At 50.7% G+C, this 24389-nt stretch overlaps 3 protein-coding genes across 6 annotated transcripts; 1 reads left to right on the top strand and 2 right to left on the bottom strand.

The window, feature by feature from the left end:
• The first annotated feature begins 1413 nt into the window (after window positions 1-1413).
• Window positions 1414-2040, top strand: SFTA2 (surfactant associated 2). Its single transcript, XM_047860345.1, has 3 exons — window positions 1414-1476; window positions 1716-1804; window positions 1954-2040. Exons 1-3 carry the CDS (start codon window positions 1416-1418, stop codon window positions 2038-2040), a joined length of 237 nt encoding a protein of 78 aa, XP_047716301.1. The 5' UTR covers window positions 1414-1415.
• Window positions 2041-4353: 2313 nt separating this feature from the next.
• Window positions 4354-17224, bottom strand: VARS2 (valyl-tRNA synthetase 2, mitochondrial). Of its 3 annotated transcripts, XM_047858312.1 has the most exons (30): window positions 17083-17224; window positions 16423-16649; window positions 16202-16283; window positions 15985-16085; window positions 15559-15680; window positions 15373-15439; window positions 15173-15270; window positions 14104-14185; window positions 13810-13929; window positions 13418-13529; window positions 12712-12800; window positions 12106-12196; window positions 11745-11872; window positions 11501-11604; window positions 10681-10762; window positions 10288-10364; window positions 10132-10207; window positions 9737-9842; window positions 9467-9537; window positions 9211-9336; window positions 8885-8989; window positions 8675-8743; window positions 8471-8549; window positions 8222-8349; window positions 7950-8102; window positions 7369-7575; window positions 6553-6664; window positions 6219-6394; window positions 5919-6047; window positions 4354-5824 (listed from the first exon to the last, which is right to left on the bottom strand). In XM_047858312.1, the coding sequence occupies exons 2-30, from the start codon at window positions 16621-16623 to the stop codon at window positions 5729-5731; spliced, it is 3189 nt and encodes a 1062-aa protein (XP_047714268.1). In that variant the 5' UTR covers window positions 16624-16649; window positions 17083-17224; the 3' UTR covers window positions 4354-5728. The 3 variants fall into 3 exon arrangements, with proteins under 3 accessions (XP_047714268.1, XP_047714269.1, XP_047714270.1); XM_047858313.1 differs by lacking the exons at window positions 15985-16085; window positions 17083-17224 and having other exon boundaries at window positions 16423-16564; XM_047858314.1 differs by lacking the exons at window positions 16423-16649; window positions 17083-17224 and having other exon boundaries at window positions 15567-16085; window positions 16202-16229.
• A 117-nt stretch (window positions 17225-17341) lies between these two features.
• Window positions 17342-23117, bottom strand: GTF2H4 (general transcription factor IIH subunit 4). 2 transcript variants are annotated; one of them, XM_047858320.1, is made up of 14 exons: window positions 22875-23117; window positions 22098-22240; window positions 21735-21839; window positions 21254-21385; window positions 20879-20975; window positions 20702-20790; window positions 20394-20505; window positions 20190-20258; window positions 19904-19987; window positions 19372-19504; window positions 19055-19185; window positions 18333-18380; window positions 18107-18185; window positions 17342-17636 (listed from the first exon to the last, which is right to left on the bottom strand). In XM_047858320.1, the coding sequence occupies exons 2-14, from the start codon at window positions 22235-22237 to the stop codon at window positions 17464-17466; spliced, it is 1392 nt and encodes a 463-aa protein (XP_047714276.1). In that variant the 5' UTR covers window positions 22238-22240; window positions 22875-23117; the 3' UTR covers window positions 17342-17463. The 2 variants fall into 2 exon arrangements, with proteins under 2 accessions (XP_047714276.1, XP_047714277.1); XM_047858321.1 differs by having other exon boundaries at window positions 22907-23117.
• Between the last annotated feature and the right edge of the window lie 1272 nt (window positions 23118-24389).

The raw sequence follows: 24389 nt of genomic DNA, 5'->3' as shown, positions 1-24389 counted from the left end.
ATCTCAAGCAAGTCATGTGACCTAATTCTTAGTTTCTTCATCCCTAAAATGGGGTGATCTACTACCTACTTCAATGGGTCATTACAAGCATTAAAGGAAATAGTGGTTCTAATGTTCCTAGCATGACTATGTAGAAAGAGTTGGGGGCACCAGCTGGGAAAGACATAAGGGTGCCTCTGCTCTCCTCTTAAGAAGACTCAGATGCCCAAAGCATCTCTCTATGCTCCTGCTTTCTACCCTTTCTCATACCTCCTGTGCCTGCTCATCTTTCTGTCCACTTATTCTTCCCATTCTTATCTTTCTGCTCTCCCACAGAAGCCTGAGAGCCCTTGGATGTCCAAACCTGAATGTCTTTTGCTTTTGCTTTTGCTTTTGCTTTTGGCTTCTCTCCCTGACTCGGCCCATTGCTCTCACTGCTTCCATCCCTCTGTGCTTGGGCCCACTGGTTTCTAAGGGAGAAGGGAGATAATACACAGGAAAGCAAATAGGAAGACAAAGGGCATGTGCTTTTGTGTGTTCCAGGGGGCTTATGTGACTAGTGTGTCAATCTGTTGAGCTTGTCCCTGTGTCTGGCATAATGAGGGATGGTTTCTAATCTCTCTGCTATTGGCTTGCTGTGTGGTCTTAATGAGTCATATGCCCTCTCTGGGCGTTGGTCTGCTAATTTGTAATGAAAGGTGGTAAACTAGATGGGCTCCAAACATTCTCTATACATCTGTCCTTGTTTTTGCCTTTTGGAGTGCCTGTGTGTAAGGATGAGTGCATAAGGCAGGGGGTGGGAGAGTATTTGACGAAACTCATGTCTCCACCTGAGTATATAGGATGTTTTAGAACAACTAATACAAAACATTCAAGGATGAAAGTTCCCCCTTTACCCAGATTTCTCACAGAAAGCCAGTGTGCCTGGGGGAGTAGGATACCTGGGTTTGGGAAGAAACTTGGTGTAATCTACCCCTCCCTTTTGGGCCCACATTCCTGAGCCCTTTGGTGGCATGAATGATGGAAATTAATTGCTGTTAATAATTAATCCCTAAAGAACAAGTAGAGGCCCAGGCTTAGGTGGGGCCCAGACACCTGCAGGAGGGACACCTCCTTAACTTCCCTCTCTGTAGAACTGGGCACCATCCCCATCAAAGCCTCCAGACATAGGGAAGGGGTGGGGCACAGGATTGAGGAAAGGGGACCATCTTCTATTTTCCCCAACAGCCCAGTGAATGGCCCTTTTCTGGGTCCTCAAAGCCATACTGGGAGAACTGGAAAATCCAGTTACCCAGCTTCCCTCTCCCATTTCCCCCCCAAACACTTATGCTAAGGATTGAGTGGAGTATAGAAAGGCAGGCCTGGTAAGGAGAAGCTAGCTGGGGCTTCAGACATCTCTTCTGTCCATCAGAGAAGCAAGAAGTGAGGTGGCCACAATGGGGGCCAGGCTGCCCTTCTTCCTCTTCCTGACACTCCTGAGCAGCTCACAGGGAACAGGTGAGGGCTGGAGGGCTTGATGCCTGGGTGCTCATAGCAGGAAGAGGCCAAAGAGGGGAGTAAGAGAGGCATCCAGTCCTGAGCTTCCAGAGGTCTGGGGCTGAACCCCTGCATCGAGTGGGTCCTGAAGGGCATTGTCAGGGAAGAGCAACTTGGGGTGGGGGAGGCAGGGGTGCCCACATCTCTGAAGGAATATAGCCCTAACAATCGGACACTAAGCTGTATTTTTTGATCCCTAGGGCCAAGAATGATTTTGCAGCTGAAGCTGAAGGACTCCCTTCTAGCAAATTTCTCCTATGATTCCAGCTTCCTGGAATTGCTCGAAAAGGTAGTTCTTTGGGAGGGGAAAGGTGAGGCTGTGTGAACTTTGAGTGTGTTTCTGAGTCAGTGTGGGCCTCTCTGCTGGGGTCTGGCCATCTCCAAGGGGTGAGTGAGAGCCATCTTACACCCTTCCCTCTAACCCTTTCTCTTCCCCAGCTCTGCTTCCTCCTCCACCTCCCACCTGGGACCAATGTCACCCTCCATCATGCAGGATCCCCACACCATGCCATCTGCAAAGTCTGAGAACAGTCGAAACCTGTGTCCTCCCTTGGCCCAGGCATTTGACCACCAAGGTACAGGAAAGATGCCCTAAACCCTGCCGAGTGGCAGTAAGTATGATGAATTCAATGACTTGCCTTTGTGGGTTTGTGAACAGAGAGCTGGCAGGAAAATGGAATTGGACACCAAACTCTCTGACTCACCCCCTTATTAAGCAGAGGGGTTCCGGGATGGACACCCTCTCCCTCAACACCAGTGTGAAAGGCCTAGAAAGAATCTGGGAAGTTAACTGAGGACCCACGCACCACACTTATACATGCATGTGCGTGAACACACACTTCAAGCTGAGATCTTCAGAATACCTAGGAATAAAGGCAAGAAATGTACTGAATTCCTACTTTGTGCCAGACTTGATGCTTTCCCATTTCAATGCTTGCAGTGATCTTGAATGTAGAATAAGTGTCACTGTCCAATTTTACAGATGAACACTGAGGCTTACAGAGGGTAAATTACTCACTTTAGGTCCATTAGCAGTGGACACCAGACAAATGCCTTGACTTAAGCAAGATTTTCATTTCATCCTTCTTTGCTTGGGAGGCAGCTCCAGCGATAGATGAGAGGTTCCACCTGTGAGAGGATATCTGGCCAGCCAGGTGTGAGTGGTGGGGAGGGTGGGTGCTAGCAAAGCTTGTGCTGGCTGTGAGGACATACAGTCCCACAGGCCCACACTTGAGTCCTGGGTAAATTTCTTATCTCTCAGAGCCTCCATTTCTTCACCTGCAAAGTGGGAATGATAGTACCTGATGCTTGGACTGTTGTGAGCATTACATGGAGAAGCTACGTAGGGTACATGGGCAGGTAAGTGAGCCTGAGTAGTAGGGATTGTTAAAATTCAACCATGGTCCTGACATAGAAGTCCTAGTCCCCTCAAGGGTCCAAGGTCTTCCTTCTGATTTTCTTGAGGCAGGCACTCCTCTGTCTCCTCACCCAAGATGATCTTGACTTCTTACCAGCTTTCTCAAAATGCAATCATGCAGCTCAAACTTGACCATTTGGGGGTACTGATGTGACTGTTTCCTGTTCTCCACAGTCCTCTCCCCTACCTACCATACTCCCCACCTACCCAGTATCACCACCATGGGAAATTAGAGGCTGACTTCCTTGGAGGGAGGAGAAGGCAACGGCTCCAAATAGAGCATCCCTGAAGATGAGGGGGGAATTGCAAGTGGGAAATGAAACAAAAAACTTCCAAAACAAAATTCCTCTATTTTCCTTTACAACTATCCTGAGATCAGCAACCTGGAAGAGAGGTAGCTGGGAGCTAAAAAGGGCCCCAGTGTTCCATGACTTGTTCTTTGCCTGCACTAGGTGCAGGTGACACTCATGGGTCAGGTGTGTAGGCCCTACCCAAGTTGGGGAACTGGATGTCTGAATTTCCAAGGAGCAAACAGCTAACTGCCTCTCAACCTGATTCCTACATCTCAGGGCCTGGGGTCACCAGGCTGTGAGTTCCAGATTCTTTCCTCAAAAAAACTCTCTTCCAAGACTCGACAGAGCAGTACAGGGAAAAGAATGCTTTGGGATTGAACACACCTAATTGCCGTTCTTCTCCTTTTGGGTAATCACGTAAATTCTAGCTGAGCACATGGCTCACTTACATTTAGCTTAGCACACAGCTCATCGTATTTCCCAGCCTGTCAACTAGGAATGGCAACAGCTACAAGGAGAAAGGCAGTATACAACTTCCTGATGACATCTCTGAAAGGAGAGGCATTTTTATTTGAGGGAAGAAAACAAAGTCCTTCCAGTAGCCTACAGGTCATAGACCAGTGCTTTCCAATAAACTTTCCATGATGGAAATGTTTTAGAACCTACACTGACCAATATGGTAGCCACTAGCCACATGTGGCTATCAAACACTTGAAATGTAGCTAGTGTGACTGTGGAACGGAATGTTTAGTTGTACTTAATTTTGAATTCGTTAAATGGCAACCATTTTGGACAGCACAGCCCTAGATGATCTGCCTTGAGCTTTCCTGACTCCCTACCCCACAATGGACTTTATCTCCTACTCTTCCCCCCAGCACTAGCCTCCTTGCTGCTCTTTGAGCACTCAGGATATGCTCCCATCTTAGTTTTGCTCTGGCTCTTCCCTCTACCTGGAACACTCTTCTCCCAGGCATCCACTTGGCTAATTCCTGCACCTCCTACAAGTCCTTGCTTAAATCTCATTTTCATAGTGAGTTCTACCCTGACCCATTTAATACTACAGTCTGTCCCTTTCCACATTGCCTTATTCTACCCTTTTTTCCCCATAGCATTTATGACTCTCAGACATAGTGTATAGTTTACTTTATTTACATGTGTTCTTTTTGACTCTCCTTGCTAGAATTAAAGTAAACAAAGACCTTTGTTTCAGTCATTGATGAATCCAAGGGTCCAGAATAGTTCCCAGCATATAGAAATATTTGAACTGGGGGAAGACAGAAAGGAAGCTGCCCAACCCCTCCTCTCCCTCCTCTCTCTGGATAGGATGGGGGTGGGGGTAGGGTGGAGCAGATCTTAGACCTAGAGTTGGAAACAGTGTATCAGAATGGCAGGAAATAAGATTAAATGGGGTGTGGGCCTCCTTTATTACAGAACTCTGAACTGCCTCTGCTCAGCAAAAGAAATGTCCACCTTGCCTAACCCACCATTATATTTGATGCTTGGTTACAGCAGCCAAAATGAACCTGCACCTATGTACTGGGTTGAATCCCAGTTGATACTTTGGACAAGTTACTTTTATTCTCCGAGCACATTTCTTCATTTCCAAAATGGAGCCAACACCCACCTCCTAAGGTTCTCAGGAGGATTATATGCACCACGGAAGCTACAGACCATGATAGGCCTACCATAAGTAATAGCCTCAAAGCTGCTAGACAGAATATAACTTGGGCATGTAAGAGGCAGGTCCCTGAATTCCACGGAGATGACACAAGGTGTTTAGGGTGGATCAGTGGGTGTCTGCATCAGTGGGGATGTACATCTGTTGGAGGTTGGTCAAGATGTCCCTGGCAGTCTGGTATCAGGTACACAGAACAGGGGCAGCATTCAAGCCCCAGCGTGCCTTGCAGCCCCTCGGGCCCAGAGGAAGTACCTGCTCCTCTTAGCACACCCCACCCCAGGATAAAGCCAAGGAGTGGGGTACCTTCCATTTGGTGAGGAGAAATGGCCTGCAGGAGCCAGGACACTGTCAGTAATTCCAAGAAGTAGGTGGAACCCGAGTCACAGTACCCAGGCCTTACCAGGACGCTCCTCTTTCTTCCAATAAGGCAGACACCGCCAGCATGCACACTCCCACTGCAGCCCAGAGCCCCAGGCTTAGCCCCAGGGTAAGAGGCAGCCCCCCTCTTTTCCTAGACCAAAGCCTCAGGGAACAACTGAAAGGCAAGAAAGTCACCACTAGGAGAAAGAGGAATAAAAAGACCAAGTTTATCTCATTCCTAAACTTCCAGGTAGGACTGCATAAGAGGGAGGCTGGGCAGGAATGTGAGCATCTTGAGGACACCCAGTGACACTGACCAAACCAATCTGGTTTCCTTATTTACGAAATATGGGAAGTGAGCCACAAGGTCTCAGAATCTCCATCATGCTTGACAGCTGCTAGATTCTGTCTGTCCTCAAAGGCAGATCAGGAAGAGAAGAAAACCACCATATAGTGAGCTGGAGCTCAGAGCTCTCTGGGGCTAGGACATGCATCCATCAGCTGCCGGAGGTGAGAGGCTGCCTTGTCCAGCTTCGACAATTCCAACTCGAGGGAGGAAAGCTAGCCAAGAAGAGAAGCAGGTGAGGATCCAGATATAAGGCCCATCCCCTCCAGCCCACATTCCCACAGGGAATCAGGCTTCCTCCAGCCTCACCCTCTGCTGCCTTTTAGTGTCCGTCTCCCCGTCTGATGGGGTCCAGGCCATGAGGCCATCAAGCTGCTTTTGCAACTTGTGTCTTCGGGCAGCTAGCAGAGATAGATGGGTCTGGGGGTCCACAAGCCCCTGTGGAAGAACAGAGAAGGCTCAGCCTTCTTTGTAACATCTGCGGCCTGTCCAGTACCTGTCTCCACCCCATTCTCAGGAGCCCTTCTCACTTTTACAGAACCCACCATTTGCCCTCCTCCCAACATCCTTTTCAATCCCTCCCTTTCCCCTCCAATCTCCTCTAAGCACCTGCAACTCCATGTACACCTGAATGGTATCATTGAGTGGAGCCTGGGCCCAGCCAGAGGGAGCCAGTACACCTGGGGGTAAGAAGCCCACAGCCCCACAGTGGCCCAGGGTGCCTAGAGGTTCCAGAAAGGCCTCGAAGAGGCCTTGCTCTTCAGGCTCTGAGCTCTGCAACAGCACTGAGGAGGAAAGGGAAACCGTCAGTGTCAAAGCATGAGATCCTGCTTCCCTCCCCATCCTGCACCTCCTAACTCTGGGCTCTGCCCTCCAGGCTCTCCCCACTCCTCCACCAACCCCTTCTTTCTGCAGGGACTCAGGAGCCCAGGACCCATCTCACCTCGGGGCCGGGCCTTTGTGAGCTGGTATGTGGCTCGGAGAGCCCTCAGTGCCTGCACGGCCTCTTGGACCCGGGAGAAGCGCTGTTCCAGCTCAGGCTGGTGCCAGTGTTCCTGGAGATGAAGACCCAGAGCTGATAAGCAGGCCCCTGGGAGACTTGATATCAGCCCTCCTGGCTCTACTCTCCACCTGACCACCCTGATCTGCTAAGGGCAACATACTCTCTCTTCTCCACTACACACAAAATTCACCACCTCAAGGAACAGAACCCAGCAAAACCTGGGGTACCATCTAAGGACGTCTTAGTTGATGTTTGTGTTGATGTCTGTTAATTGTTCTGGTCAAATATACCAAACAACCAAAAGTAAGTTGGAATTTAAACCGTATCATTCAAAACTCACAAAACCAAATAAGCATAAAGAAATTTAAATAATTAAATGTTAAAAGTATTTTTTGGGTGAGTCTGTAGTATTTTTCCTTCTGAAATTATTAAAGCTTAAAACTGCAGCAATTTGGGGACCATCCTATTAGTTCTCATCTAGTTCTCATCACAACCATGCTATTAACTATTACTACCCCTGGTTTAAAGATGGAGAACTGAGGCATGGTCAGTCTAGGGACAAAGTTCTGCTCTTGTCTATGGGGCTAATACTGCCCCCAACACAGACCTGTGAGAACAACCCATCTTCCTAAAGACTCTACACTAAAGTACAAATCACGATTGTTGAGGACCCTACAGCAGCAAACCCTTTGAGAAGACTGCTCCCCAGCCCTTCACCAGTGGTCCCATACCCAGACATCAGGGATGCGTACTCACCAAGCTGCAGGCAGTGGGGTAGGGGGCAACAGAGATGCTAGGGGCAGAGGAGCCTCCAGGCCTGAGGGGCAGCCTCTGCCAGAGCTCTTCAGCCAGGAAGGGCATCAGTGGGGCGAGGAGGCGGAGACCGATGTCAGCACAGGAGAACAGGACCTGAGGGGGGCCTTGGGGACGGGGCGAGTGCAACAGCACCGGCTTCACAGCCTCCTGGGGAGGGAGCCAGAGGGTCAGGGAACAGGCCCAGGCCATTATCTGTGTCCTTTCTCTACACACTCACTGCCCTGACAGTGAAGAGTGCTGTGGGTGAACATGGGCAGGAGCACAGGGCATCTTGGACCCCGTCGGCTGTCCCAGAACACACTCTGGAGCAACTGAGATGTAGAAATCTAGCGCAGGGATTCTCAGGAGTGTGGGGAGGTGTATAAAATTGTCAGTGTGGTTTGCACAGTTTCAGAAGAAAAGCACTGAGTTCTCGGCCTATCAAAAAGAGGCAGAGCCCTTTGCCAGGGAATTGGATCTCAAGGCGAACAGGAAGCAGGTAACAGGAGTGGAATGCCACGCCATGACCCCAGTCTACTCACCAAGTAGACATCACAGAGGTTATGGAGCCAGAAGTGGTGCAGGGCATGGGTGACAAGTGAGAGCTCTTGGGCAAGGAAGCCTCGCCCACACTCCCGGGCAGTATGGACAAGACGGCTCAGGATCCAGGCATCCATGGGCGATGAAGGGGAAAGCTGCGGGCAGCAAAGGGCTTCAGGATGGGACGACTCGACTCCCCTGTGTCCTTTTGCTCCAAATGCCATCTTCAGCCCCCAGAGACCTGATGATTCTGCCTCCCAAGCCTCTCTCTTACCTCTTCTGCAGGCTGGGGCACAAATTTCTCCCCTAAGGCATTGAGGATAAAGCGCAGGGCATTCCAGATTTTGTTGCAGAAATGCCGGGAACTCAGGACTTCGGAGACAGACAGGTGCAAGTCGCCCCCTAGAGGAATAGGAAGAGGGGGAGTGTACACGTGGGTGGCAGCAGCACAGGGAATCCTTGACCTTGCCCTACCCTCTACAAGGGTGCCTACAGCCCGGACCCCTCCCTTGCCCAGGCTTACCTAAGGCCCCATGGGAGCACAAGGTGAATCTTAGGGCATCTGTCCCACACTCAGGGATCCCATGAGGGAAGTCCTTTCTCTACAACCAGAGGGAGAAGAGGAGGGGCAGATGCCTACGCAGCTGCAGGATCAGAAACCTGGGCTGTGAAGAAAACCAGAGGCCTCGAGCTAGAGGCCGAGATGAAGTGGACGTTGGTGACTCACCTGTGCTGCAGCCGCGATCGCCAGCTCTGTAGAGTCCAAGTTCCCATCCCTCAGCTTTTCCTGCAGCACCTGAGATGGGTAATTCACTGGCCTTGGTCAAAGACCCTGCTGCTACAAGGGCCCCACCCACTCTCCCTCCCAGCCGGGTCCTCTCCACAGTCTCCGTTCTTCTCTCCCACAAACCCATCCCTTGCCAAATTTCATCCTGACCTGCAGCTCCACCCCACTGATGATGTCTCGTGGGTCCAACACATTCCCTAGGGACTTGCTCATTTTCCGGCCCTGCCTGTCCCGAACCATGGAATGAAGAAGCACCTGGGAACATGGAGGGAGTCAGCAGAGGGGCTAGGGGAGCCTTTCCCCGGAAGTGCCCAGGGAATCTCTGGCCTCCATGCAACAGGGGTTAGGGTAGGAAGAGAATCAGGAAAAAGGAATTGGGACCACAGAAAATACTTCATTAGGGACTAGAACAGAGAACAAGATTTAGGGAAGACTGGGGAGTCCACAAGAGGGGCTCAGCACTGAAGTGCTGTTACCTTGCTGAAGGGGAGCTGCCCTGTGAGCTGGGTCCCCAACATGACCATGCGGCCCACCCAGAAGAACAGAAGGTCACTACCAGTTTCCAAAAGTGACAGGGGGTAGAAACGAGTGAGGTCTGGGGTCTAGGAGGAAAAAGATTAAGCAGTGAGAGGCCCAAGCTCTGTTCTTGCAGCTCTCCTTGAGGCTCTCTGGAAGGCCAAGTGTCTACTTCATCATCCCCACCTTCACTCTCCTCCCCTCACCTCGCCTCACCTCTTGGGGCCAGCCCAGGGCAGCAAAGGGGAAAAGAGCTGAAGAGAACCATGTGTCCAGGACATCAGGGTCTGGGAAACAGAACAGGGAATGGGGGACAACTGGAACCTCCAGCCCACAACTGTGTACCTTTCCAGCCCAACCCCACCCACAGAGACCATGGCACTCTGCCCCATTCCCAACTTTCCTAACCCCACCTCCTCCACCTCAGTATCTGCCCCCTCAAAGGCCCAGACGCTCTCCCCTGCCCTCCACAACACAGACACTCACCCCTCTGCAGGATCAGCTCTGCCGCTGGTCTCCCTGTCAGCTCTGAAGCTATTTTTCTGGCCTCGGCCTCTGTCCTCCCAACCACCCAACAGTCCTCCCTGTCACCCTACAGAAAAAGTAAGGGGTGGGGGAGAACAAGGAAGTTCTGCCAGTGTGAAACATCACCGACTTTCGTGTTCTCCCATGTGGTCTAGGGATGGCCGACCCCCTCCGGCAGTGAGATGAAGAAGTGCCCGCTCAGGCACTCTGATCCTGCAGTGGGTTACATGACTAAGACCATGAAGCTCTAGAAAGGCAGGGGGTTGGGAGGGGTGCTCAAAGTCTCTGATGCTTGCGCTATGGCTATTTCTCTTTCCGCCGTGCCCAGCCCTCCCCGTCCCCTTCCTCCTACCAACCTTCGTTTGCTCCTCTACAACCAGGTAGGCGGGAATCTGATGGCCCCACCACAGCTGCCGGGAGATACACCAGTCTCTGCCAAGAGGACGTCAGTGATTTCTCAGCATAACCAGGGCATCGCCCCACCCCACCTCCATAGAGCCCCTTACCCTTACCCAATGTGGGAAAACCAGTGCTGCCAGTTTTTCTGGTGGAAGGAGGGACTGAGCTCCAGAGCTCCTGACTCCACAGCCTGGAGAAAAAGGCCCTTAGATAATGCTTCTAAAAAAGCTTAGATAATGCTTCCTACACCAGCACCCCTCCTGAGATGAGACAAGCATCCTCTGAGGTGGTGCTATTACTCATAAAAGACCTCCAGAGGCTCCTGAGAAGATTCGGGGTTTGACTGGAATGTGCGCCAGCCCTTCCTGGGCCTCCCTACCTCCATCCCCACAGCTCTCCTCTCAAATGCCAGGGCCAGAGGTCTGTGGGGCAGGAGGGCCCCAGCTTCTGTTTTTTCATTCCAATTTTCAGGGAATTCCCATTCCTTCCTCACCCTGCAGCCTTACCTGGGCAGCTCGATCCCCCATCTCCCGGCAGCGGACAAACCACTGGCTCTTCAGTAGGTATTCTACCACGTCCCCAGAACGGCTGAGAAAGAGGCAGGGTGAGTCTGCTGCTCCTCAGGTCCTGTGCCTTTCCCCACTGGGACATAGTACATACTACATGCCAGGCCCTCAGACCTGAGAATACAGCAGCAAATAAAACTGACACAGGGGAGGGGCACCTGGGTGGCTCAGTCGATTGAGCATCCGACTTGGGCTCAGGTCATGATCTCACGGTCAGTGAGTTAGAGCCCCGTGTCAGGCTCTGTGCTAACAGCTCAGAGCCTGTTTCAGATTCTGTGTCTCTCTGTCTCTCCCTGCCCCTCCCCCAGTCATATTCTCTCTCTCTCTCTCTCTCTCTCTCTCTCTCTCTCTCTCTCTCTGTCAAAAATAAATAAACATAAAAAAATTTAAAAAAAAAAAACTGACACAGGGGCACCTGGGTGGCTCAGTCGGTTAAGCATCCAACTTCGGCTCAGGTCATGATATCATCATGTTAAGTTCGAGCCTCACATCAGGCTCTGTGCTGACAGCTTAGAGCCTGGAGCCTGCTTCAGATTCTGTGTCTCCCTCTCTCTCTGCCCCTCCTCACTCACACTTTCCCTATCTCTCTCTCTCTCTCTCTCTCAAAAAAATAAATAAACCAAAAAAATTAAAAAAAAAAAAAACTGACACAGAGCTTCTGTTCCCTTGTAAGCAGTATGGAGTCCATCCTATTGCACTATTAGCTTCATCCACTCCCTTCCCAGAAAAGTCCTAAGTAAAAGGGTTAAAATGGGGTTACCTGCAAATAGGAAGCACCATAGGGTGGTTCTGAAGGCCCCGGAACAGGCCCCGCTCCCTCAGTGCAGACATAATCTTTTCCCGGGCCACAAATCGGTGAAGACCCTGGGGAAAAATGGCAACAGTAAAGGTTAAAGGCCACTAAGTGTGTGTGAGAGGAAGGATTAAGGAAAGTGTGAGAGGGAGGATTGAGGAAAGGCAGAGGGTGCTCCCAAAGGATGGGGTAACACTGAGGCCAGTACCACCTGTAGCCAATCCCCACAGAGGGAAGTCATGGTCCCATCCTCTGCAATGACACTCAGAGGGCTCAAGCCATGTCGGGCTCCCAGCTCAGCATCAGCAAGACTATGTGCTGGAGTCACCTTCACCGCCCCTGGGGGTACAGAACCACCATGAACACTGACCCCTGACCTTTTCCAGAGATTTCGTTGTCGCCCACACCCCCATCTCTCTTTTCTCTTCTCTGTCCATGCCTCCTTTTTGTCCCACTCCCCACTGAGACTACCCCAGAAAAGGCTTTCCCTCCCTTCCTTTCTTCCTCTTCCTGATGCTTCCCCACTCCTCCAGAATCCCCAGCCTGCTCTCCCTCCCGTGGCCTCCACCCACCTGTGCCCATGTGTGGCTGAACAGCAGAGTCTGTGACGAGGGGGAGAAGCTGCCCAGTCAAGGGGTGACGAAGCTGTCGCCCATGCAGATGCTGAAAGGAAGAGAGCAAGATCAAGGCCAGGTACACGTGTGAGGTACAAAGGTCTGGGCTGAATGTAAAAAACTCTGGGAATAAGAGGGTGAAAACCAGAAGGTAAAGAGCTAGAGCAGTGGTCACTAAACTTTTTCTCATGGGGCCAGAGTTTATTGTAGGCTTTGCAGGCCACAAGGCAAATTTGGTCTCTGCACATTTACTCTGCTTTGCCAATGCAGCGCAGTTAGGTAATAATACTCAGTTGCAGGTAATACATAAAACATGCAAGGGCGGATATACAAAAACAGGCAGTAGGATGGGTTTGGCCCACAGGCAATAATTTGTCAACTGCTAAGCTAGAGACTAAGTAGGACATCAAGAAAAGAAAGGCACAGAGTCAGAGACACTGGAGAGTGGAAACGAGACAAGTCTTAGGAAAAGGAAATCAAAGGAAAGGAGTTACCATCAAACAGGAAGGGAAGAGAAAGCTATGTGTAGGAAAGTCAGCCAGCAGAAAGCACAATGTGTATTACTGTGTATCGGGAGTCATCAGGATGAACAGCCACAGCCACGTCTCCAGGCAATGTCTCTGGCCTTGTGGTTCCTACTACAATCTCTGTGTCTGAAGACAAAATTCAAGCACTTAATGCTGGTCATTGCCCTGGTTCCTCACTCCTGTAACTAAAGCCAGGAGAACCAGAAAAGGGAGGGGACAGGAAGCAGTCATGATTGAATAGACCCCCAGGTATAACTAGAGGAAATTAGGAGCCTGGGGTTTCATGTAAGCTCATGACCAGAAGCCCAGGAGGCTATCTGGTGCTAAGGAATTTCTCCATAACTTGCATGGAACAAACAGGTAGAGCATTAACAAAAGCAACTAGAATCCTTACTTGGTGCTAGAGAACACTGGGGGTCTCAGTGCCCTAATCACTCGTTGAGAAACTTCCTCTGTCTATTCCAGCTAATCTTTCTTCTCTTTCTCTGAGAAAGAGAAGGGGTAACAGCCTCCTGTAGAATTAGGTCAAGCTTCCAAAGGGCAGTGCCCCTGTGCACTTTTCTTACATGGCCCAGAAGACCCAGAATAAATGCCTACAAGAACACCAACACTACCAAGGTTCCCTATGCACCTCCCACCAGGCCATGTAGGAAACAGGCTGGTGGGCTCCCTCCCACCAACCCCACATGTGCTCAAGAAAGCAGTTATGATAAGCAGACAACCTCTCTGAGGACTACCCTTACCAGGCTCTCCATCCACAGGGAAGGCCACAGAAACAAGGAGGCCAAAAGACACAGGGATGGGGCAGCCAGGCAGACGAAGTTCCGTGCGGCCAGGCAGGGGCCGGCTCTCCACCTGGAAGAGTCACAGCAGCAGGGCTGGAGAGCAGCCTCTCCTCCACTCACCAGCCTGCCCTGCGGCCCAACTAAAGACATTCAGAGGATTCAGGAGCCACCTCCCCCTCCCCTAATTCAGTCATAGTTCAAAAATATTCACCGAGCACTTACACCGCACTGGGTATTGTGCTGAACACCTTCCATGAATTCTCATTTAATTCTCACAACACCCCCTTGACACAGGCATTTCCATCATCCCTAGGAGCTCTCACAGACCTGCTTCTCCTCCTCTGCCTCACCTCGATATCCGAGATGGCTGATCTTAAAGCACAGGACCAGTTGACAAGCTGCTGGTTCCGATACAACAACCCTGCCTCATAGAGTCGCACAAAAGCTTCAGTCACGGCCACTGAGGAGCCCTAGGGGATGATCTCAGTGTCCATATCTAACAGCCCATTCTCAGCCCATCACCCCACTCAGAGACCCAGGCATTCCCACCCTGCTACCCCCAACACACACAACATCCCACCTGCCTGCACATATCTCTAGACACCTCCTCAACACCCACAGGGATCAAGGCATGGAGCACTCACAGCATCCATAGTGAAACACTCTCGGTCCCAGTCCAGGGAGGCCCCCAGAGCTTGGAGCTGCTCACAGATCTCTCCACCTTTCCTGTGCCCAGAGAGATTTTTGTCAGCAAACTTGTCCTGAGCACCAACTATGTACAGGCCCAGTGACACTCCCAGCAATGTATGGCATTGATTTAGTCTCTAAAAGCTAATGGAGGGGTGCCTGGGTGGCGCAGTCGGTTAAGCGTCTGACTTCAGCCAGGTCACGATCTTGCGGTCCGTGAGTTCGAGCCCCGCGTCGGGCTCTGGGCTGATGGCTCAGAGCCTGGAGCCTGTTTCCGATTCTGTGTCTCCCTCTCTCTCTGCCCTTCCCCCGTTCATGCTCTGTCTCTCTCTGTCCCCAAAATAAATAAACGTTGAAAAAAAATAAAAAAAAAAAAATTTTTTTTTTTAAATAAATAAATAAATAAAAAATAAAAGCTAATGGAGACACGCACACAAACTCAGTATGGGTCTTCTATGGCATTAAAAGAAGTATAAAGTTCCGGGGTGCCTGACTGGCTCAGCTGGTAAAGCATGTGACCCTTGATCTCAAGGTCATGAGTTCAAGACCCATGTTGGGTACAGAATAGGAAGGAAAGAAGGGAGGGAGGGAGGGAAATAAAGTTCTGCAGTAACAGAGGAGGGGGCAGCCAATTTGGGAAAAACCCAAAGAAACTTTACAGAGAAAATGGTTTGTGATAACAGACACCTATAAGAATGAGGGTAATTTCAAGTAGATGGAAGGTAGGGATAGGTAAGTAAAAGAGACGAGGAAATCTAGGCTAGAAAAAATGGGGTAAGTGCAGAAACAATATACATATATACCCACACACACAAATTCATGCATTTTCAAGTATGTAATACACACACACTCACAACGCTTAGAGACCCCACTGAATGCTAAAGGAATCCAGGGCTTCCCTCTCTGAGGGAATTTAGGGCTGGATGCAAAGAGCCCATCAGGTTAGGGAGAGTGACTCAGAAGCAAGGACCCAAACCTTCCATGTGCAGGGAGGTGGGGGGGGCAAACTCCACCCACCGTACTCACTCCTCCTTCCACTTCCACACCTCCCTAAGGAAGTCTTCCCGGCTCAGCTCATGTCTCCTCACTCCTTGCTCCTTCCAAAGTTGCTTCTCCACCACAGCCTACGGTAAGAAAAGGAGGCAAATGAACAGAGAATCAGGTCATTTTAAAAGGAGAACAACTCTCCTTCACCCAAGAAAAGGGAAAAGTGGCAAAATTCATACTTGTGTAGCAATTCCCGCATGATCTGAGCCTGGGACCCACAGCACCTCATCCCCACACATCCGGTGCCTGCAAAACAAATACCCTCACGGGAACCCCCGAGCCTCCATATTTACTCTCACTCCCTGCACACTAGCACACTTCCTCCTTCCCCTCCAAGACCATAAGCAGCCCCATTCCCCTCTCACCAGCGCACCAGGGCATCCTGTATGGCCACTGTCAGTGCATGTCCAATATGTAGGGAGCCAGTGACATTGGGAGGTGGGATACACATGGAAAACGTCTCCCCTGTGGCCTGGGGCAGCCTGGTCTAGAAAACAGAAAAGTCAAAGGGCAAAAGACGACTGGATGTTACCTGGGGGAACAGCACCCTCTGGTGCCTCTGAGGCAGGAAGAACTGCAGGAAAAATAGTCCAGCAAATTACAGAAAAGGGGAAAACCTGCCAAGAAAACGCTTTGGACACCAGGAGCAGAAGACAAGTTCTCTGTTTTATTAAGCAGGTTCTGCAATATGGCTAGCTGTAAGCTCCAGACTCTAACACTCAGCTGTGCCCAAGCTCAATGGCCATTCTGTGCTGGGGACCATTTAGTACCCCTCTCTTCCAGGTACTAACCTGATATTCTGGTTTGAAGAAGCCCTCTCGCACCCACCAAGAGTACCAGGCAGCCTCAACATATCGAGGGCTGTATGCAGGAGGCAGGACCCGGGAGACATCTGCAGCAGCAGAGGAGAGCTCCACTAACTCCTGAACTTTGTTCCCAGGCTGCATTTCAGCAGACCAAATGGGCAACAAAAATGTGGGAGAAAAGACCTTCAAGTTCCCTAGTTACCTTTCTTTTCACCGCGTTCTGTGGGAATTTCATACACCACCACCTCCTTAGGAGTCCAGGACTTACTGGATTCTGCAGGTGACTGGAGAGAATGACCAAAAGTGGGGATGCGGGGATACAATTTCCAGTATACCCCAGGCATCTGGAATCCAACCAGTCTCTCCTCCAGCCCCCTCCGAAGTTTTCTCAAAAAACCAAGAACAAGCTATCTGACCCCTAACCTTGCTCTTCCGGGCTACCCCAGCCTCCAGCGCCGCCTGCTTTTCTCGCTGGCGCTTCTTCTTGGCTTCATGGTTTCTCCGGGAGAGGGAGGATCCATGGGGCTTTGACTGGGTAGAAAGGGGATACGACCTGGGGAAGACCTGTGACGGCCTCAGCCCCCAGAGTGGTGATCGAAAAGAAGCCAGAGGCATATGAGGCATCAGGAGCGCTTGGAAAGGGCCAAGATCTGTTCCAGACAGACAGAGCACATTAGGAGGATACGTGGGTGGGTGAGCGTGGGGTGTCACACCGTCTTCCTTATTCCCTGCCTTCTACTAGCACTGGCCTGCTATCTCCTCCCTCCCCCCCCCCCCCCCCACGACGCTTCCCCCGTTAGGACTAGAGTGCATGGTGTCGGAGTTTGTTGCCCTCAACCCGTGTATCCGCGACGGTGAATGACCGCACGGGGCGGGGAAAGGACTCAAGGATTCTGGGAGATTGTCCACATCAGGGTGCCCGAGAGCCAGCAGAGAGTCTCCTCATTGCCATCTCGGCCTGCCCAAACAACGCCCCCACTGCCCCCGGCCCTGCTCTGCCCGGCTTTCCTGCCCGTCGCAGCGCGTCGATCTCTACAGCGCTGAGCCACCCACCCCGACCAAGCCGCTCTTGCGCGCGCTCACCCGGCGAGCCGCCGCTATCCCAGGGTGCCCCGCAGCCGCCGCAGCATGGAAGGCTGAGGGAAACCAGCGAATCCGACCCCGGAATGCGACCCGCGAGCCGTGCGGTGCAGGGAGGCGGGGCCACGCCCGGCGCATGCGCTGTAGCCTACTCGGGCCCATTCGCTTTCCGGCGGTCAGGTGGGCTGCCAGCGCTGTAAGGTGCAGGTCCAACGAGGATAAACGAAAAGCCACGCGGGAGGCGCCCAGGGGGCACCGTGGCTCACTTCCACAACTTTATTAAACAATAAGAGTCCGGCGTGTAAATAAAAAAACACCTGAGTTCTAAGGCTGCGTCCGCCTCCACGCAACAGCCCCACCCCGCCCGGGTCTGAGCCCGCACTCTCAGGAGCTGTGCTTCTGCCGCTTCCAGAAGCGCTTGACGTCGCTGTGCCCGGCGGGGGTCACCACCATCAGCCTCTTGGCCGAGTTCTCGAACACCAGAACGCCCAGCTCCCGAGCGTGGGCCAGCAGCAGCTCAAAGTCCACTTGCGACAAGAACTGATTATACAGTACACCTGGAGTCCGCAGGAAAGGGGCGGTGGGAGAGAGAAAAGGCAAGAACTGAGACCTCTGCGTGGCAGCCTCGGGTCATTGGCCTGGGCTTGCCACCCACCACAATCTGAAAACTAATTCTCTATGCTTGTCTGTTTCAGGGCTCATCCTAACACTAGCGTGATCCAGCCATATTCAGTAAGGCAATGTAACACAGTAAAGAAACCCAATTAATGCTCACCAAATCAGAGGAATTAATGTGAATTATCCCTCCCAATTCCCTCTTCTACTGAATCCAAATTGCACAGATTTGAGACAATTTACTTACTACTACAGGCTCATCCCCAAAATAAAAGTGTTTTGCCAGCTTTTCTCTACCAGCCCATGCAGTAAACAAAAAAATAAAATGCATGAATAGCTTTTTCAGTTCATCAAGACTAAATTGTATTTCTTCTGGCCAGTGACCAAGAACCAACCACCAGAAGCCACTCACCCTCAGTGAACCGGAGTCTGTCCCTTTCTAGCTCCCACAGCCGAATCTGGTCCGTGATGGTGGGCGGCAGCACAGGTGACTGTAGAAGCAAGAAATGGCTATAAGATTCAGGAATACTGCCCCAGGCAACCCCAGCTGTCTACTCCCCGGACTTGGATGCCCCTTTCTCTTTTCCATCACTTCATCACCAGGTGCCAGGGGCTGTCAGCCTCCAGCAGCTTGATACCTGTTTGAGCATCACTGGGTGGGCCCTTGTCCTTAGGAAATGGATGATCTAAGAAAACAGACAAGAATGGGATCAGGAGCTCAAGTAAGAGGGCAGGAAAGCTACCTAAGCTGTCATCTGATGTCAGTAAAATATCACCTTACTATTTAAAAATCCATAGCCATGCCTGTCTTTAACCCATCCCTGTTCAGATGTTGTCCCAAGTTGCTGTTCCTATTGGTTATGTCTGCTAAATGTGCTCTAGCACATTTGCCCTTTCCATAGTCTTGTTTTGTTTTTTTCTCTAAAATAGCAGCAACTATTAACTTTTGAGCACTTACTGCATGGCAGGCTCTGAGCTAAATGCTTTACTGCTATTCTCTCATTGAATCCTCCCAAAAACCCCGTAAGGTGAGAACTGTCATTATTTCCATTTTCCAGATGAGGAAACTGAGGCTCAGAGAAGTGAAGCAACCAAGCTGTTTATGCAGATAGGAAGTGGTTAGTAGTGAAGACACAAATCTGTACCTCCTCCCCCATGTTTTTGCCCATGGAGGGTCTGCCTTTTCCCACAGTTAAAGCCTTGACTTCTCTTCGTGTGCATGGTCTATACTCAAACACAAAGAACTCACCGCCATCTACTGTAACAGAGCCAATGTTAGCCTCTGTAAGATGAGTACCTTGTACCCCATAGCCAAAGTGCAGTCTATCTTCCCACCCCCACCTTCCCCAAGTGGGGGTACCTGCTGGGCTGTGATGCCACTGGCGATGGCCTGCTGCACGCTCTCCCGGGTCACCTGCGCCACCACCATGTTGGGGAAGCGATAAAGCATCTCTGAGAAGAGAGCAATCAGGGCGATCTGCAGCTCCGACTCTGACCCAGGGATAGGAAGAGAAGATAAGGAGGCTATCCCCATACCCAGACTCCCTCATTACCTTCAAGTGTGAGGAGGAATGTCAGAGAACTCTAAACTGCCAGGTAAATATAAACATAAACTGGCACTCCCTCCCCACTCCCATCCCCAACCTGCTGTCCTTGGGGCCCTCTGTCTGGCCTCACCTGTGTAAGCATACAGTCGGTAATTAGTTTCTACAACAATGAAGCCTGGCTGATGGGCAGTACCCCCAGCTCCAGAAACACCTGACGAGAGATTAATGGCCAGTCGTGTGGGGTAGTACCGCCGAGATTTCCTCTGGAAAAGACAGAAGGGAAAGGCAGGGGGCCCTCGCTCAGGTGTCACTAACCAACATCTTCCTATCTGAGACAGACCCCTTCCAGGGCACAAAGCCTCAACTCACAACTTGTCTCCTCCAAGAGACCCAAGTATTCAGTCCTGGCAACTACTTCCTGCTACTGTCTCCTGGGACCCACTCTTTTTGTTTTTTGTTTTTTGTTTTGTTGTTGTTTTGGTATAGTTGACATACAATGTAACATTAGTTTCAGGTACATAACATAGTGATTCAACAACTCTACACTTACCCTATACTCACTACAAGTGTAGCTAACACCTGAGACCCCACTCCTTTTTAAAGGCCAAGGCAACAGACCACCCTGCCTCTTCCCTAGAAGCCGTGTATCTGGGTGTTCATACCTTCCTCTGGAAAACAAGCCCAAACTCACGCAGATGTTGCAGGAAATTCAACAAAGAATCACTCATACCTTCCACAGAGTAATCCTGGGAAAGAGAGGTGCCCAGTTGGAATCCAAAATACATCCTATTCTCCCCCTCTCAACCCTATACACTCATTCCCTCTTTTCCCATCTGTGCTTTGTTCATTCTTATCTTTCACACTTTTGTCCATAACCTGACTTCCCCTTCTCATCTCTCCACCCATCAGCTTGCCCACACAAGCCCCCAGCTCCATCCCCCTGTTTACCTTGCCCAAAGTAGAGAAGCTGAGCTGGAAGAGGAAGGAGAGAATCTCCACCAGGTCCATGCCCCGACTCTAGGGAGGAATGGACAGAAACAAAGTAGGAGGGATGGAAGGGAGAGAATGAGGGAAGAGAACATCAGGAAATAGTCTGCAGGGGTAGTCTCTTCATGGGTCTTGAGAAGAGCAGAGCATGCCTGGCCTCCTCACCTGGGCTGTCTGCAAATACTGCAACATAAAGTACCAGAGCTGGGCAGGGGTGTCCAGCAACAGGAATTGGAAGCCGGCCGACGTAATGCAGGGTGGCTCTCCAGGTTCAGTGCTAGAGACATAGACAAAGACAAGGGTAGAGGGATGCAGAGAAAAGCCACCATCCCCACTTGTCCTCTCATGTTTTTTCTTGATTTCTCTCTGGCTATTCTCCACTCAGCTCTCCTTTTTCAGTTAACCACCTGTAATCCTAACCCACCCTGGACACTCAGTTTAGCAGGGATCTGATGTACCTCTGGTTTCCTTACCTCTTCATGAGCCCAGCCTGGCTGAGAAGCTGAGCCAAGTCCTGGCTGACGGCTGCACTGGGGGAGCCCACCATGAAGTGCAGGACCACCTGAGAAACAGAAGTGAACAGAGAGAACAATGCTCTATGGGCCAGTGGAAGTATGAGCACAAGCCGAGACAGAGTCCCAAGTCCTCACCTCCCATCGCTCCTCGGCGTACTTGTCAAGTGAGGGAACATCCCGGGCGTGCTTGTCTGGACCCAGTTGACTTGTGTCATCAGACCAGGCCTTACCCCTATGCCAGGATGGGCAAAGAGTAAGGAACCCTGCCAGTGTTTCCTGCCTGTTCCCCTGCCCTATTTCCCCCCCTTATCTCCATGGGCTATGAGTAGAAGACATTTCTTTCCTATAGCATGCAGCTACAGCTAGTCCAACTTATTCCTAAACAAGCTCCCAAAGGTGGAGCCCACTAAGTCCCAGAGAGGCCCCTCAGGGGCACCCCCTCCAGCAGTTTAATTAGCAGTTTAATTCCTAGTTCCCCTCTCCTAGCTTAGGAAGATGGAAGTGACATACCCACCCAGAAGGGCAATGCGGAGGTTCTGGCGGAAGATGGGGTTAAGGATGAGGCCCTGGAGACCACCAGGGAGCAGCTGGGTGTGCCAGATACGGAGGCCACTCAGCAGCCCTGTACTTTCCTCTTGAGCTCTGAAACAGAAGCAAAGAGGTGAGGGGGTGTCTAGAGAACAAAAACAAGGAGGCCCACAAAGGCTCCTATTTCTGCCTTTTCTGAACTGGTAATCCCTTGGAACACTATTTCAGAGTGAAATCAGTGTCTTCTTAAGGCAAATTTCTTACTGCAATACCTACCAGAACCTTGTTGTAGACATCACATCTTTCCAAGGGGGAAAATACAGTATGCAGAGTTTCCCAAACTTATTTAAATACAAGCTTTGGGATATATCCATTAATATTTCCTGGAAGTGTCCCAAGGAACACTTGGAATATCTAGCTGTTGAGAAACGTGTATCTGGCTGAGCATGCAGCAGAGACTCACTTGCTGAATTCCTTCTTCACCCACAGGGCTACAGCAGCTTGTGGCAAAGGCTGCTCCAGAAAGAGCATCCGCATCACCCAGTTCTTAGCCAAAGAGGGGAGCTCCCTGGAAGGGGGTAGAGATAAAATGTTATTATCAAAAACTGCCTCATCTGCATCTCTGCCCTCAACAGCCTCTTAAACATCTCATCCCACTCCCCACACCTTTACCAGTCTTGCTGCCCCCATTAACTCCATCTGTTTTGGCCTGACACACTTTAATCTCCAAGCCCCCCAAAGCTAAGCTTCAACCCATAACTTATTCCAGTGTGCTGGCCCCATTACATTTCCTCAACGTGGTCCCTGCCATGAAGGGGATCCTTACCTAAACACAGCCAGACAGGTGGCAGGGTGCCCATACAATCGGTCCAATATGCCAGGGCTCAAGCCCCCTAGGAATTCCTGCAGGTTCCTGCATTGTAGGTGGACTCGGTTCAGTCCGCCCCTTGAGGGGGTGCTCTCCATCACCTGAGAGATGCAAAGTCAGAAATGCACCCCCCCCCCAGTCCATGTCAGTGTCATCCCTCACCTCACCTCCCAATTCCAGATCCACTGGCCCCCACAATAACCCATTCTTTCTGTGATTTCCTTTTCTATATCATTCATCTCTCCTTTCTCCCAAACCTAACCAACCTCCTCTCCTCTCCTGCCTCCTCACCCCACTTCTGGCCTTAACTCCAGTCTTCTCTCAATTTCCAAACAAATGAATTGTTAATAGTCCCATATTGGCAAAATCATTTTTTTTATTTCAATATCTTGTCTCATCTTTACCTAAGCAGTGACAAGGAAACTTGTTTGAGCCCAATCCTCTCTCCCTTCCACCTCTTCTGGTCAGATCAGCTTATGAGCTCCAAATCTGTCAATCCTTCCCATCTTATTTCTCCGCCCCACAGGTCCTGCCGGGCACAGCAATGAACTACCTTTCTCCTCCTTGTCTCCCAAATCTACGCCCACCTTTCCTCTTTCCCCTCCAAGACTATAACCGCATTCACCCTGATCCATACGTCCGATCTCCTAACTTCTCTCCTACTTTCCTCCTACTCCTCGCCTCTCACTCAACTCTCTTATACCTCCCCACCCCCCTCTCTCTCGGCCCCCCTACCACTCTGTGTCGATTCCCCCGCCCTCGTGCACCCTGAGTCTCAAGTCGTCGCTTAACCGGAGCTAATGTCTGGCGTTGGCTCCCTGGAATAGGAGAATGTACGATGGAAAACGAGAGAAAAAGATGGGGAGAGGGACAAAGAACTAGACAGGAGTCTAGAGTGTAGGATTCAGAAGAGAAGGAAAGGAGGGGAAGGAGTAGAAAAGTAGGAAAGATAAGAACAGGCACTGCACTCACTCGCCCGCCGCGGGGCTTTCTGGGAATTGGAGTCTTTTCTGGACTCACCCTAGGGTGAGCGGAAGCGCGTCTGACTACAACTCCCAAAAGGCACCGCGGGGAAGCCAAGAGGAGGGAGGCTGGCCTTTAATTGAGAGTCCGAGACACCGGAGGCAGCGCCACTTAGTTCCGCGTCGCTTTCCGCTCACGCAGCTAACGGCGAGCCTAACCGACCTAGGCGGAAGGCGGGACCCAGGGAGGAGAAGGGCCGCTAGGGCTTGCTGTCAGAGGCAAGCGTCTCCTAAGTGAGACGCTTAGTTCAGAGACACACGAAACTGAGCTCCTTGAGCTCTTTGCTTCTCGTAAAATTGAAATACAGCACTCTCTAGAGCGTTTTCGCAAGTTAGGAGTACCACTCAATGCGTCTTACTCGGCTTGTAAGTACTCAATAAATCTTAATTGCCACGTCCACCATGCTCCCACCAACCCGTTTCGTTAGAAGATCCTAATACAGTTGTTTTAGGAAACCAATTGTTGGGTCTGATTTGATTTATGAAGCTGCTGCAGGAAAAGGGAAGGGAACGTCTTAAGCCAAAGCCTGAGCTACAAGTACCCCCAAGTTCCAATAAAGCAAGTTTTATTATTTCCACATTACAGACTAGAAGACCGAAACTCAATGGGATTAAGAAATTTGCCCACAGGGGCGCCTGGGTGGCTGGGTCGGTAGAGCGTCCAACAGCGGCTCAGGTCACGATCTCCGGGTTTGTGAGTCCCAGTCCTGTGCCTCGCCCTCTGTCAGGACGGAGCCTGCTTCGGGTCCTCTGCAGCTGCACCCCCTCCCCCGCCCCGCCCTTGCTCCCGTCCCGCTCCCCCTCACGCTCTCTCTCAAAAATAAATAAACATTAAAAAAAGACGAAATTTGCCAATCATTCATCTAGAAAATCCTGAAGCTGGGATTTGAAGTACCTGTGAGGGACCGTGAACCAAAATGGCAAGAAGTGTGTAAGACTTGGTTATGCTTTGTAGCTCACCTGGTGCTTGTTTTGTTGTTCCATCCTTTAGCAATTGGTGTATAAAGTCCACAAAGAATGACACAAAGCTGACAAAGCTTTTTTAAGGCTAACGTTAAGTACAATAAGAGACAAATTAGTCTGGGAAGAAATATTTGACAAAATAGACAATACAAAGAACTTTTACAAAGCAAGAAGAAAAAGAACAGAATAGAAATATTGTAGAAAGATGTAACAGGCAATAAACAGAAGAAATACAAATTTTTTATAATCAAATGAAAAAGCTTTC

This window comes from Prionailurus viverrinus, chromosome B2, assembly GCF_022837055.1.
Source record: "Prionailurus viverrinus isolate Anna chromosome B2, UM_Priviv_1.0, whole genome shotgun sequence".
Taxonomy (NCBI): domain Eukaryota; kingdom Metazoa; phylum Chordata; class Mammalia; order Carnivora; family Felidae; genus Prionailurus; species Prionailurus viverrinus.
Note: the sequence above shows the minus strand (reverse complement) of the source record. Positions and strands in the feature narration are given on the sequence as shown.

Coding starts and splice junctions, on each gene's coding strand:
- VARS2 (XM_047858312.1), bottom strand. CDS start 16,623: ATGCCTCATATGCCTCTGGCTTCTTTTCGATCACCACTCTGGGGGCTG. Junction 8,744..8,884: donor TCAGTGGGGTGGAGCTGCAG/GTCAGGATGAAA, acceptor TACCCATCTCAG/GTGCTGCAGGAAAAGCTGAG. Junction 8,103..8,221: donor TGCCCCAGCCTGCAGAAGAG/GTAAGAGAGAGG, acceptor TGCTGCCCGCAG/CTTTCCCCTTCATCGCCCAT.
- GTF2H4 (XM_047858320.1), bottom strand. CDS start 22,237: ATGGAGAGCACCCCCTCAAGGGGCGGACTGAACCGAGTCCACCTACAA. Junction 21,840..22,097: donor ACCTGTCTGGCTGTGTTTAG/GTAAGGATCCCC, acceptor ACCCCCTTCCAG/GGAGCTCCCCTCTTTGGCTA. Junction 20,791..20,878: donor ACGCCGAGGAGCGATGGGAG/GTGAGGACTTGG, acceptor TCTGTTTCTCAG/GTGGTCCTGCACTTCATGGT.
- SFTA2 (XM_047860345.1), top strand. CDS start 1,416: ATGGGGGCCAGGCTGCCCTTCTTCCTCTTCCTGACACTCCTGAGCAGC. Junction 1,477..1,715: donor GAGCAGCTCACAGGGAACAG/GTGAGGGCTGGA, acceptor TTTGATCCCTAG/GGCCAAGAATGATTTTGCAG. Junction 1,805..1,953: donor TCCTGGAATTGCTCGAAAAG/GTAGTTCTTTGG, acceptor TCTCTTCCCCAG/CTCTGCTTCCTCCTCCACCT.